A 14912-nucleotide genomic window follows, 5' to 3' on the forward strand; every position below is an offset into this window, starting at 1 on the left:
TGAAGCAGTGCTCAACATGATTTACAGTGGGAGGAAATAGGGATCTCTGTATCATCTATCTTTACCTCTCTATCTATCCATCCACCGACCCATTCACCCATCCACATAATTCACATAACAGTACTGTCTTAGGTGGATTGGTACTGGGAAGCAGACCCTGAGGTCAAGATTTGAGTGCAACTGGTTTTTGGAAGATTCATCTTTGGAAACACCAATAGAGCAGTGGAGAACTGAGAGAGGAAAGGGAAAACAGGTAAGAAAAGGTGTGTTAATGAACACAGGGTGGAGCTCTCCTGCTGGGTACTTCTGAGAGCTTAGTGTGGTAGCCCATGAGAGGTGAGGAATTTGGGATATTTATCCTCCAACTCACAGTTGTCATTGGATGAGAGCAGCTCTAGGAGTCATTTACTCCCCAGCATTTCTGGCCTGCCCTGCATACTAACCAAGCAGGTTCCTGTGACTGGTGAAAGCCCTTTAACAGCCACATGGGTTTACAATAAAAAGTGTAGGTGTAGATGTGAATTGTGAGTGACTGATAGGTATGGGCAATGTCAGTATGTGCTATAGTCCTATAGTCAGCCAGTATAAACAACAAAATTGGAGTCATTATATATATACATACACATATACATATATATGTATATACATATATATAGTCTATATATAAGCTATAGTCCTGTAGTCAGCCAGTATAAACGAAAACAAAATTGGAATCATATTATATATATATATATATATATATATACACACACACACACACACATACATACACATATATACATGTATATATATTCATATATATAGTCTATATATATGCTATAGTCCTATGGTCAGTATGGTCAGTCCTATGGTGGGTATAAACTAAAACAAAATTGGAATCATTATATACACACATATATACATATACACATATATGTGTGTATGTGTATATATAAACATATATATATATATACAGAGAGAGAGAGAGTTTTGTATTCTGCTTTTCTCCTACTAAAATGCTGGGAGCATTTCAGGTCCTTACATGTTATTTGAAAAAAACGACTTTTAGTGGGTGCCTATCACATTTTATTTAACTGATTCCTTATTTTTGGACACATAAGTTATGTTTAATTTTGAAGTACTTAGAATAATTCAACAATAAATATTTTCATACACATATTTTTCTCTATATCTCTGGTGCCTTAGGATAAATTAATCAAGGACAATTTTGTTAATTATCTAAAGCAAGGATTACCAATTCCATATCTATAAGAATGCTTGAAATTGATAGAAAACTTAATTTTTTTTTATTCTGATGGGTGTCTCCAGACATAAAAGTGATATAACAACTTAATTTATTTTTATGATGAATCTGCTCTTAGTCTCTATATTCAGTTGTTCTCAAATGATGGGAGATTTTTATACATTTATTATGGAAACCTTTATTGCTGTCTAGCCAAGGTGGCAAGTTTATCACCATGCCATCGAATGAGCTGATTACTTTCCAGAAGCAGAGGTGAACATCTCCTCTACAAAAAGGTCATTAATAACCTTGCTGTCTTTCTTCACAAACATCACCTCATACAGAAGTGAAGTCACTCAGTTATGTCCGACTCTGTGACCCCATGGACTGTAGTCTACAAGGCTCCCCTGTCCATGGACTTTCCCAGGCAAGAGTACTGGAATGGGTTGCCATTTTCTTCTCCAGGGATCTTCCCGACCCAGGGATCAAACCCAGGTCTCCCGCATTGCAGGCAGACGCTTTACTGTCTGAGCCACCAGGGCTTAAGGAAAAATGGTTTGATCCTTAGCATTTTGCATTTTACTTGTTTGAGGGAAAAATACCAAATTCTATTTTCCATTCTCCAACAGTCTGGCATGCTTTCTTTCCTATTGAAATATCTCATGATAGTATCTCGTGAAGTATCTCATGATACCATTTGTTCCATCCACTGGCCTTTTAGTTTTCACTTCTTGACTTCTGTGAAGTGCTGAGTGGTATCACTCATGCATGACATATCCCTACTTTCCACGCAGCCTACACTTGTCTAGTGGTCCTATCTCTTTTTCTTTTGGCTCTTCTTGTTCTCCCTCAGTTATTCCTCTCCTTCTTCATTTCTTCTACATGTGGACATCATCCATTGCTTAGCCCTGTGTGCCTACTCTTCTATTTCTCTTGATGACCTCTCTTTGTTCAGGACCTGTTTTTCACTCCACGATTATGACTCTTGGACCTCCATTTGCAGGCTCCCCTCACTCCTTATATGGGATTTAAACATGAAACTTCTTGATAGAAAATACCTCAAACCTGGCATGATCAAACCCAAAGTAATCGTCTTCACTTTAAAATGGTTTTCCCTATTATTTTCTCTTTGTCTTTCCTTAACCTCTTTCCCCTATTTAGTCATAATCAGTGGCAATTCTCCTCTCTTCTGCTAGATCCCCTTTGTTGAGCAGTACGCAAGCATTGCCTCAGTCATTCGACACAAAAGCCAGGGAGTTCCTCCAAAACCTTTAGACATGTCAGACATTCCTACCCCAACTACCACTGGCATAGGAAACTCTTATTACTAAATTACCAGGCATTCTATGCTTAGTATTTCTCTGCTTTGGACTCTCTTATTAGTTTATTAGAGGAGTATCTACCTGAGCAGAGGTGTTTGTAACTTGTATTACTGTACAGTTCTTAAAAACCGTTTAATACATTGGTATAAATGCCACGTCTGTGTGATTCACTGCCTGTGAACCGAGACATTTTTGTTTTGGACTAGGAGAAGTTCACTAGATCGATAATTAAGGATGTGTTCCATGATATATTAATCTTCTGAGATGTTCAGTGAGAAAGGCTTTCTGTGGTCAAATACATTTGAAGAAATATTGTGTTCTTGGTGATTCAAAATGTGTGTTAAAAGGGCAAAGTGCTAAGAAGTATTTCTTAAACTTATTTTATCAAATCATTTAATGATTCTCCAGCTCTTTCTCCCCCCTCCCTCCTATTCCCCATCCCTTTCCTCTGACTTTCTTTCTCTCTTCCTTTCTTTTCAGAAACTTTAAATATCTAGGGCTCTGTGGGAAAGATTTTGGAAAACACTGTACTTACCTGTTTAAGAAAGGTTTTTTAGGAGCAAATTTTTACCTTTCTCTCTATTTCCAGAGCCAGCACTGTATGTGGCACAAAATGACTGAACAAATGTCTGCTAACTTGAAGTGCACACAGGCGAGTATATTAATAAGAAGCCAAAATATTATGTTGAAAGCTGTTCTCAAAAATCACACCAGTTTTTTGGTACCAAGCATTTGTTAGTTTTACAGAAACGAATCATTTAAATTTTTATTTCAATTAATCCACTTTGGATCATAACCACAAGATGTCTGACTCGGGACAAATCTTGGTAGGTATATAGCCATTATTTTATAGACAGGTCTTATCTTTCATCATGAATTTATATAGAGATTGAAAGAATTATCTCAAGCAACTTAAGTATAGGAATAGAGATGTGAGCTCTGGGAATACCCTGGGTAGGCTCAAACACTGACTTTGCCACTTACTGACCAAGGGAAGGTGGGAAAATGTACCTGCACCTCAGTTTCCTCATTTGAAATGGTGATGATACCTGTACTCCCCTTACAAGGTCATTGTGATGACTTAATGAGATTAAACAGGTGAAAAGCTAAGCACAGTGTCTGGCACATGGAAACACTATTAGCTATTAATACCATTAAACATATTATCAGCCAGGATTGCATAGTTGATATGAAATGAAAGGTGACCACACAATTTTAGAGAGAATTTGAGATAACTCATGAAAATATGGATGGGGAGGAAGGAATTGTGTGATTGAAGTCTCCGTATTGATAAGACTCCAACATTGGGCCATTTGTAGCAGTTTGGGTTAGGGAGAAGAGTTCATTCTGGTTTGAAGCTACAACTTCCAGAGAATAACTTTTCCCAGGGTAGGATGATGGATGGGCATTTTACTTATTTGGGCATTTTGGAGGCTCAGGGAGAATCCTTTCTTTTTACCCAGAAATTCCTGGGAGATTGCACCTTTTTTAAAAGAAACCAAGAAGGAAGAAAGTTCCCTGCCTCTCTGTAAGAGGGCACCATTCCCTACCTGAATGGGTAGGCAAACGCCACGTCAATGCTGAGGTCACTTTCCGTCTTGTTGGCACAGTCCACACTCAGCCGCAGGCCTCCAGAATAGCCACCGCATGTTGCAAATGCAAAGATTGCAAAAAGCTGGGGAGAACAAAGAAAGAATAGAGAAGGCAGCTATTAGAATGGTGTTGATCTCATGAAATATGTCAATAGGATGTTAGTGTCTACATTGAGAGAGGTTAGGATGACAATTATGGCCATCCAAGTATGGCATCATATATGGTTTAGGCTGGAATGAAGGCCAGGATGATGATGGAGAGTGGGATGGCTGGGTGCGAAAAATTTCCTGGAAAGCTGGAGTCATTTTGCTTGTGGAAAAATTAAATACAGGACAAAATATCTGCATTTAAGATCAAATATCTGTGTAAAGATGATTAGACAGTATCACCGACTCAACAGACATGAACTTGAGCAAACTTTGGAAGATAGTGAAGGACAGAAAAGCCTGGTCTGCTGCAGTCCATGGGGTCGCAAAGAGTCAGACACAACTTAGTGACTGAACAACAGCATCTGTGTAAAGAACTGTCACACTACAGAAGGTAGAGATGTAATCTTACATCAAAGTCTCTGGAAAGCTATACACTGAGAGATTAATGATGGGTATCTCCATGTGGGAAGAATTTCAGATGTTTCCTTGCTTCCTTCTTTTTGGTTATCTGTATTTTCTGCAAAACACATGTTTTGTCTTTTGGAATAATAAAGATTTTTAAAAATGCACAAAGAATTTTAGGGTTGATGGGTGGAAGAGGTGGAGATTACCTAAAATGTGCTATTTTGGAGCACAACATCTCAGTATATGTCAACCTCAAAGCATCCTTGGTGGTTTCATCTCTGTTTTACTTGCTCTTTCTAGAGGCAACTATTAAAAGGTTCAACTGATGACCAACTAATGTTAGTCTATCCTAGCATAAAACATGCATCTATGGTAATCAGGCAGTGAAAATTAGAAGCAGGAACTCAGAGAAGTCCTCCAGAGAAAGAAGATATACCTGGGAGGGTGAGAATGCCCTAAGATGGGAAGAAAACAAATACCAATCTTTGCCCACTTAGTTTGGCTAAATTCAAAAGAATGTCTTGCTCATCTCTGTAATACCTCCAGTTATTTTAACTTTGAAATTCACCTTCTTCTAGTAGCTTGGGTTCCCATTAGCAACACCAGCTCACTTTGCATAGTGAGAGGAATTACTGTGTAAGGGTTTGTAGTCTAACATGTGATCTATCCTGAAGAATATTCTTAAGTGTATGAGAAAAGTGTGTATCCTGTCCTTTTGGATGGAATAATCTGTATTTGTACATTAAATCAATATGCTATAATGTGTCATTTAAGACCAATGTTTTCTTATTGATTTTTCTGTCTGGATGATCTCTCCATTGACATAAAAGGGGTGTTAAAGTCCCCTACAATTATTGTATTGCTGTCAATTTCTCCTTTTTTGTCTGTTAATATTTGCTTTATTTTTGATCATTTTCATTATGTAATGCCTTTCTTTGTCCCCTTTTACAGTCTTTGTTTTAAAGCCTATTTCATCTGATATAAGTATTGATAGTCCAGCATTCTTTCTGTTCCCACTTGTGTAGAATATCTTCTCCCATTCCTTCACTTTCTGTGTGTATCTTTAACTCTGAAGTGGCTTCGAGGCCCAAGTGGGCTATTGTGGGTTTGCTGGTGTGGGGGCTGGACCCCTGGAGCAGGAGCCATCTTGGAGGGGTGCCAGTGTCAGATGGCAGTGCCTGTTGGTGGAACGTGACAGCAGCTGCTTTGGAGGAGCCAGCTGGGGCAGGCGGGATGGGCAGGGTCGGTCCTCAGGGATAGGCCAGGTTGGTGCACATGGCATTAATTCAGTTGATGGAGAGTGACAGAAACGGTACACACCAGTGCTGGGTCCACTAGGTAGAAGGAAAGTTTTGGTTTTTTTTTTAATGTCACCTGCCAGTGTTTCTGTTCTGGAGAAAGTTCCACCAGATCTCTACCCCTCCAGCACATGTCCTAAATTTAGTCAGTGAATCTCCTTCTCCCATGACACAGGTGCTTTTTAAGCTGCTGTCTCTGTGCTGAGACTTTGAGCAGTGAGCATGTGTGTGCGTACTCTCCAAGAACAGAGTCTCGGTTTCTAACAGCCCTCCAGCTTTCCTGGACATAAGCCCCTCTGGCTTCCAAAGTCAGATGTTACAGGGGCTCGTCTTCCTGGTGCAAGTCCCCCAAGCTGAGGAGCCCAATGTGGGGCTCAACGCCCTTGTTGCATAGAGGAAACTGCCATGGCTGTGATAGTCCTCCCTCTGTGGATAGGTTCTCACTAGATCATGCTTCTGTTCTTTTGACCCAACTTGATGTGGCCTTTTCCTTATAGATTCTTAGTTTTAGAAAACCTGTTCTACTAGTCTTCGGGTCATTCTCAGTGACAGTTGTTCTGTAGGTAGTCCCAGATTTTGTGTGTCTGTGGGAGATGAACTCAGGATTTTCCTACTCTGTTATCTTGATTCAGAATCCACCAAGTTATTGGTTTTTAAATCCAGTAATTTAAAATAGAAACAATTTGACCAAATGATATTATAGACGAAGTAAAAGTAAAATGTGTTTATCTGTGTTAATGTGTGTAGAGCACTTAGAACAGATCCTGGCACAGAAAAAGCACTCAATAAATGTGAACAAGAGTTATTACTCTAAATAAATGTGTATGAGATTTTGGTAAGATCTTGCAGAACATAAAATGGGAAGTTTAGACTTCCTCCCTAGCTAAATCTATATGACCATCAGCCCCAATGAACCAACATACAAGCACTCCAGAAAACCTTATCTTTTTCCTTTGTTAGCTTTCCTTCCTAGTTTATATCACCGATGGGACTTGTGGAGACATTTAGAAGGTACTCCAACCCATCGTGAAATCTGAGAATGATATACACAGAACACCAAGGCTGACAGTACTCGGATCTGTATCCCTGTGATATGGATTTGCTCATGACCAAATGTTCTCTTTCTGTCAGCTCTTAGTATTGGTAGGAATAAGGAGGACATGATTTTAAATGTTCAATGCTTAAATCTAGGTTTCATCATACAACACTGGATGGCACAGTCCTTTCTGCCATGTCATGATAGTGTCTTTAGTATGATTTCTTCCAAAAGACAGAATGGAGTGGCAGCATCCAGAGCCCTGGGGTAGGATGTGGAGATCGCCCTTTCCTCATCTGTACAACAGAAGCATCCTCTGTGTCCTCCCAAATCACTGAGAGAAGAAAATGAGATGGAGTATGTATCTATGTGCAGTCTTCTCTGAATCCATGCGGATTTGTATGGTATTTACACATGTGTACTTCTCTTGGGCAAGAGTCCTCAGAGCGTAATCAACACTTGTACATGAAAAGGTTAGGAGGAATTATCTGTTGTCGGCTTTATTAAGTACCCACAATGGGCTAGCTATCGTGTCCAGCACTTAACATATGTGATCATATTTCCTTTTGACAACAACAATTTGTGTGTGAAGCTTAATAATCCTATATTAAAAGTGTGGCAGGACAGCATAAGATTTCAAACAGTAGTATTCTTTAAAATCCCCTGTAACATTAAACTGGAGTGATTTAGAGGTAAAAGACCCAAAGATAAATCCTTTAAATTCAATGCTTAATGGCTGCAAAGAAACTACTTTTGGCCTTTCATCTTATATTAAAGCGCCTTATATACAGTAAAATATTATTAATACTACCATGCAGTGAAGTTAAGATGGAAAGATAATTATGTATTGAAATTACATATTTAGCTCAAAATATTTGATGTGTAGAGGAAGGCATCAGAGTATTGAAACCACACACACCACTGCTTTTTCTTTTAACGTCTATCGAGCTCTGAAAACATAAGACATTGAACTTGAGTTAAATATGATACCTATGGGCTTTCTGGTTACCTTGCATTACCCACAGTCCTCACTGATTAAAGAGAAATCATACTGTGTGACTGATATGAAACTCATGTGGGGTTGGTGAGGATTAAACAGATAATGTCTGTACAACACTGGAAGAGTCAGGTCCTGCTGAGTGAATAACATTATAAGGATAGTTTGGAAAGTGAAATATCTGGGAGAGTGAAATTAACTCTTTCACAGTATATCAGCTAGGAACCTGGTCCTGTAATTAGGATACATCAGGACAGAGTGAGGAGAGGGAAATGGAGTCCTTTAGGGATCTGAAATTCCCTTAGTGTTGCAGAGAAATGTACAGTCAGATGGAACTTTGGAAATTTTGGAAGTTGGAAGTCCACCCAACAACTCTACCCTAGGTGGTAGACGGGAGCAGTTCCAGAGTCAGGCAGACCTGAACCTGAGTCCAATTTCTAGCTGCCTGACACCGAGTAAGATACTTAACTTTTCCCAACCTCATTCCTATATCCACTAAATCAGGACTAATTCACCGGCTCATTCAGCAACTGTTTAATGGTGTATTTACCAGGTGCCAGATGGTGGGAAACAGAAAGGTAAAAAGTTAGAGAAAAGACAAAGAAAAAGTAGGTCCCTGCCTACTCTGAAGTTTAATGCTGGATGGGGGTTGGGACAGAATTAAAAGAACATACAAATAACATAATTACAAATTGTGTCCTGGGGGACATCTTCCAGACCAAGGCATTATATCTGAGGATGTCACATTTATGCTAAGACCTTGAAGACGAAAGTGAGAAAGCCACAGGCGATGGAGGGTGGTGTGGAGAGAAGCCCCAGGGACTGCGGGCACAGCGTAAGTGACAGCGCTAAGCAAGCAAAGGCTTGACAAGTCCAAGGAGCCAATGGAAGGTCAACGTGGCAGCTGGACGGTGAGTTGAGGTTGACAGTAATATACCTCACGCGGATTTGTGTACATCAACTGAGAGAACACACGCAAAGCATCAGGCTCAGAGTTCTCAATAAACCATTAGAGTGTGTCCCTCCTCTTCCTTCTCCTTCCCCTCCCCTCCCCTATCACCACACTACTGAAGAAATTAAGAACTAGAGAAGAAAATCCATTTGCCTTTAACTCAGCAAGAGCAGAGTTGGAACTAGAATCCTGGTGTGTAAATTCCCTCAGTCAGCAGTCTTCTAATTAGCTCTAGAATAACAGGAAGAACAATTTTTGACCACATGGATAGAGAATTGTCAAATGGTCCATACTTCTTTGACCAGAGATGCATCATGGTGCTGCGGGGGCCTGAGGTTTTCCATGTTGCTCATTAGTGACTCACAAACACATACTGCAAACCTAGTGCTAAGGAGGATGGGTAATATATTCTCTCTTTCTCCTTTCCTTCTTTCTTTCCTTTCCTCCCTCCCTTCCTTCTCTCTTCTCTTCCTCTCTTCTTTCTTCTTTCCACCCTTGGTGGGGTGGAGGATTTTAGAATTGTGCAAGATGTTGTAAAAGGACATAGACTTTCTCAGCTTGACAAGTGTTGCTTAGAGAGGCCATGGATATTAGCGAGAAGATGGTCCCTATGTCTTGTAGATGTTAGACTCTGAGAGACTAATGCTGATTCCTAAGACAGATGATATCCTCTCTTGGAAGTTGGAAGAGATGGAAAAACTTTGTGTTATGCAGACAGGATGGAGGGAGAATTGAAGGTGGGTCCTGGAAGGCTCAGGAGGGAGAAGAGTCTGAGAGAAAAACTCCATCTGAGGCCAGCTCTCTAGGCTATATGCAACATAATGACAGATTAATGACACTGTGTTTTTGTGTATGCATGTGTACATGTATGAGTTTGTACAAGCTTTGGGCTCTGTGTTCATCCTCAACCAAACCTGTGCCTTCCTTTTGGTAACGCAGTGTATTTACTCACCTTCCTAGACATCAAGGGCACAATTCAGCGGCAAAAGTTCATTTACCCAAATCAAGTGAAATTATAAAAGTTCACTCAGAATGGCCATCATCAAAAAGTCTACAAATAACAAATGTTGGGGAGGTGGAGAAAGGGGAACCGTTCTACACTGTTGGTGGGAATGTAAACTGGTGCAGCCACTATAAAGAACAATGAGGAGATTCCTTTAAAAATTAAAAACAGGGTTAGTGTATGATCCAGTGGTTGTACTCCTAGGCAGATATCTGGAGAAAACCATAGCTGGAAAAGATACATGTAACCCAATATTCATCAAACCACTATTTACAATAGCCAGAATATGGAAGCAACCTAAATGTCCATCAACAGAAGGATAGATAAAGAAAATAGTTATATATGAGTAATATTCCATTGTATGTACGTGTATATTACTCAGCCATTAAAAAGAATGAAATAATGCCATTTGCAGCAACATGGGTGGACCTAGAGATTTTTATACTAAGTGAAGTGAGTCAGAAAGAGAAAGACAAAAACTGCATGGTATTGTTTATATGTGGAATCTTAAAAAATGATACAAATGAACTTATTTACAAAACAGAAATACACTCACAGACATAGAAAACAAACTTATGGTTACCAAAGGGGAAGAGGAGATAGATAAATCAGGAATTTGGGATTAAAATATTCACATGACTATATATAAAATAGAAAACCAACAAGGACCTAGTGTATAGCACAGGGAACTCTATTCAATATGCTGTAATAATCTATAATGGGAAAGAATCTAAAAACTTATATGTTATATATATATAACATATATATGTTATATATATATATTATATATATTTATATATATATATTGTCAACACATATGTAACTGAATCATTTTGCTGTATACCTGAAACTAACACAATATTGTAAATCAACTATATTTCAATAAAAATTAAAAGAGAAAAAAATAGTTCTGTGTTGCCATCTTTCTAATTCTCCTCAAATAGAGCAGACACCTCAGCCTCTGGCACAACCTCAGATAATCAATATCAAAACCACCAGCCCAATCACTCACTTCTCTCTAGTTCAGGAAAGTAAAATAAATCTCCTACGATGAACTCTCATTTCACTACTGTCTTGGATGATCTATGGCTCTGTTCCTAACAACAAAAATTACTCTCTAATGGGTGAAATTAGCCAGCAGAGATTTCCCTTGCATGCAGTTAATTAGGAATACATCCGGCTGAAAGAGAACAGAAGCATTGCCTTGCACTTTCTGGCTTAACAAGCATCCACAAACCAAAAATTCCTCATAGCAGGAATACCTTTACACAGTTAACAATACCAAAGGTTTTCCCCTGGAAAGAGTGCAAGCAGCTCCCTCCTTTGAATTAATTGCACCACACGAGAAATATCAGTGAAAGCTGCTATTAATCCTTCTGGTTAATTTGCAAGGCATAGTGGAAAGCAATAGGTTGGAGGAGGACAGGAAATCAGCCTGATTAATGACTCTCATGGGGACTGTGGTCTTCTGTGAAGTCAGGGAGGGGACATCTTCCAAGGTCTGATGCACAAACTCTGGCAAGAAAGATCCCTTGGAAGAAATAAGTGAGAGTAAGGAGCCTGGCTAGAAAGAGATTAGGTGATTGGGACCAAGTAGTGGTATTTCTCTTACCACTAAGCTGTGTGTGCTGGCAATCAGAGCTCCACAGATACAGATATGACTTACACAGCATTTGCCAATTTCCATGGTATAAATACTTCCTCCATGGCCAATTCTAAGCCACCAAAATAACATCTTTGAAACTTGACTGGGAAGAGAACCGCAGAGTCAGCTGCGCTTGAGCACACCACAGCGACCAAGGGACTTTCCTCGACTCTCCCCTGAAGCACCCGGGGCTGATTTCAGTGGTTCACTTCTCTTATTTCACATTTCCTCTTATTCCATATCTCATATTTCCTCTTATTTCATATCACTCACCTTGGGTTTATTTGACTGATTTCACTTCAATTATTCATTCATTCATCTGTTGTATACATTCAATCACTTATTATTTACTTACTGATTTAGTTATTGTAGGAAAAGCTGTTGATGCTCTGCTTAGGATCCCCTATGCACTCCCTAAAGGCCACCTGCAGTGTCAGGGGGACAGTCCTCATATGCATCAAAGGCTCCTCCATAAACATTCAGTTCTCTCTGTTGAGGACTATCTCAAGCAGCAGGGACACAGCCTGTGATTGTGGCATGGTGCAAGGTTCTGGGGATCAATTCCATGTCAGTTTCCAAACAATGTGGGATAGAAATTGGTGGACAAATCCCCCAAGTGTCCTTCTCTGTCTGCTCGGACATTTTGAGGTGTGTTTAATACAGTTTCTTTCAATGGGATTGAGCTCTATTGCCTACAGCAAATCTGCTCATGAATGACACCTGTGGTTGGAGTCTTCCTTTTCCTCTTTCATTTCCTCACTCATCATTGTGCTTCCTGGCATCATCTCTCAGGTCACTTTCTTGAGCCTACATTCTTGCATTTCCCAAAACAAGTCTCAGGACCTGCTTTTGGGAAATGCAACTGATACAGTTACCAAACACTGACCAAGTACCAATTGTTCTCCACGCACTGCAGTGGCCCTAGGACTGTATTAATGAAAGGACGGGTACCACTCAGCACACCTTAGCTTGTGCCCCTCAGCTTATAGCTAGACACACTCTCATCTCTGCAGCCTTTTCCAAATAGGCAGAGATCTTCTGCAAACAGAAAGTCTTCTTGGACTATGCTATCTACAGGAGGGCACCTGACCCCAGCCCACCCCCACTTTCACTCTCATTATTCACTTCTGTTGCTATTTACCTGAGCAGATATTTAAAAATCTGTGTTTGGCATTATGCATTCATCTGTTTATGTTTTGCCTGGCCGCTTCTCTGAGGAAAGGTAATACCCTTGTCTTTACTGATGAATCTCAGCTCTTGGCATGAAGTGGGTGCTCCTAAACACTCTTTGACTAAAATATGTAAATATATCCCCCTCCGCCACCTTTGGGCTTCCCCGGTGGCTTCCCCGGTGGCTTAGTGGTAAAGAATCTGCCTGCAATGCAGGAGACACAGGATACACAGGTTTGATCCCTGGGTCGGAAAGATCCCCTGGAGAAGGAAATGTCAGCCCACTCCAGTATTCTTGCCTGGAAAATCCCACAGACAGTGAGCCTGGCAGGCTACAGTCCATAAGGTCGCAAAGAGTTGGACACGACTGAAGCAACTTAGCAAGCATGCACACCGCCACCTCCAGGGAACGTGCTATCTATTTGGGAATGTGGACAAGTGGATGAACAGGGATGGTAACACCTGCTTTTTGGTGGTGGCAGTCACCGGAGCCCCTAAAGGAAAATGTGGAGTGTGTTTGCAGAGGAGTGGAGGGACATGAGGAGTGCAATCTCGAGGAATGGACAGCTAAGCAGATGCCAGGCAAGCATGCCAGGTTCAGCTGGGTAAGAGGGAGAAAATGAGTGTTTCAGGCAGAGAGAGAAGCAAATCAAAGACACTCAAGTGAACGAGTAAGGCATATCTGAGTCGTGTGGCTGACAGGATAGGAACAGACACTGAAAGATGAGAAGAAAGCTGAGGCTCCATTCAGGAGGCGGCAGGGATATGCCAGGTCTGATGTAGCAAGGATCTCAAAACTATGGCCTCTGGGCCATGTCAAGCCACATATATTCTTTCACACATGCGGTCTATGGTTGCTTTCAGATTTCAACAAGAGAACTGAGTATGGACAATAAGAGACCCTATGGTCTGAAAGGCAAACCTATTTACTATCTGGCCCTTACAGAAACCCAGGAGAAACTGGGGTTTTAGGAGGGGGCTGGGTTATTGGCCAGGGAGGGGTATGACCAATTTGCATTTCAGAAAGGCCATATAGGTTGGACTGGAGTGTGTGGATGGACAGAGAGCAAGTCTAGGTGCTAGAAGATGAGTAACTGATTTACATCCGCAGATAACCTGCAAACGCCATGTCAGCAGGACTACCGCTCAACTCTCTCTGTACTCTTGTTGTGCCAAAACATGGTAGTGGCTCATAAATGCTGTCAAGGGAATGAACACCCAGTGAAGGCGCAAGAGAAGATGAGAGGATGAAGGACTTGGAAATGTGTACCCTGGCACTGAAGCCCAGAGTAATAAACATCGTGATGGTTACAATGATGGCCATGAAAATGATGATAGTAATAAAAAATCAACCACACTTGATGCTCTGGGCCAGTCCTTTCAGTAAATACATTATTTATATGAATTCATTTAATCCTCTCAACAACCCCCTCGGAAGCGGAAAGAAACATAATCCCTCATTTTACACTTGAGGAAACTGGGTCAAACAGCATGCCAAGATTACATGGGTTATTGGTACGTGAAGTAGTCATGGTTTGAACGTGGATTTGCCTTTCTCTAAAATTTATCTTCATCTGTCCCAACTCTCCCAGGGCTATGAAGGGTATGTCACTTGGCTGGAGTAGACTATAGAAAGATTAAAATCAATCATGGGCTTGTTAAGGCCAAGAATGCTCAGAAACCCAAGTGAGGACTAAGTGAAGCATTTGTAAGACAAAGCCCTGATCATGCAAATGGATGCCAGTGGCAGCTCACAGATCTTGCCTTGGCATTACAAGACTTTGTTCTGCAGTATCACAGGTCATCATGGGGGAAGGACTGAGAATCTTGGATGGTAAGAATTCTGGAGAAGCCTGCCAGGAGTAGTTCTGCCAATTACATTTAACAAGACTTTCCTACTAATTGTCAGCTACTCACGGTGGGTGGGGAGTCCCTCACAACCCCTGTCCATCATCCAGCAGCTTTTAAGTTAAGGACACTCAGTTCCTGCCTCTCCAGCTCCCTGTGATGAGCCATTCCCTCGTGTCCCTTCTCCTTTTATGGTCCGTCTTGGGTTGATAAGCCACTGGTCCTTAGCACCCCTGAGAAGCACTTCTGAGAACACAGTTGTTTAAAGGAGC

The 14912-nt window shown here is 40.8% G+C and overlaps 1 protein-coding gene across 1 annotated transcript in view; it reads right to left on the reverse strand.

Moving 5' to 3' along the window:
- SYNPR (synaptoporin) overlaps window positions 1-14912 on the reverse strand; it is a 282952-nt gene that overhangs the window by 114413 nt on the left and 153627 nt on the right. Inside the window, exon 3 of the mRNA XM_061129173.1 lies at window positions 4095-4219. Within this exon, the coding sequence (XP_060985156.1) occupies window positions 4095-4219 (125 nt within the window). The remainder of the gene's footprint in view (window positions 1-4094; window positions 4220-14912) is intronic.

The sequence above is a fragment of the Dama dama genome, chromosome 24, assembly GCF_033118175.1.
Source record: "Dama dama isolate Ldn47 chromosome 24, ASM3311817v1, whole genome shotgun sequence".
NCBI classification, from domain to species: Eukaryota; Metazoa; Chordata; class Mammalia; order Artiodactyla; family Cervidae; genus Dama; species Dama dama.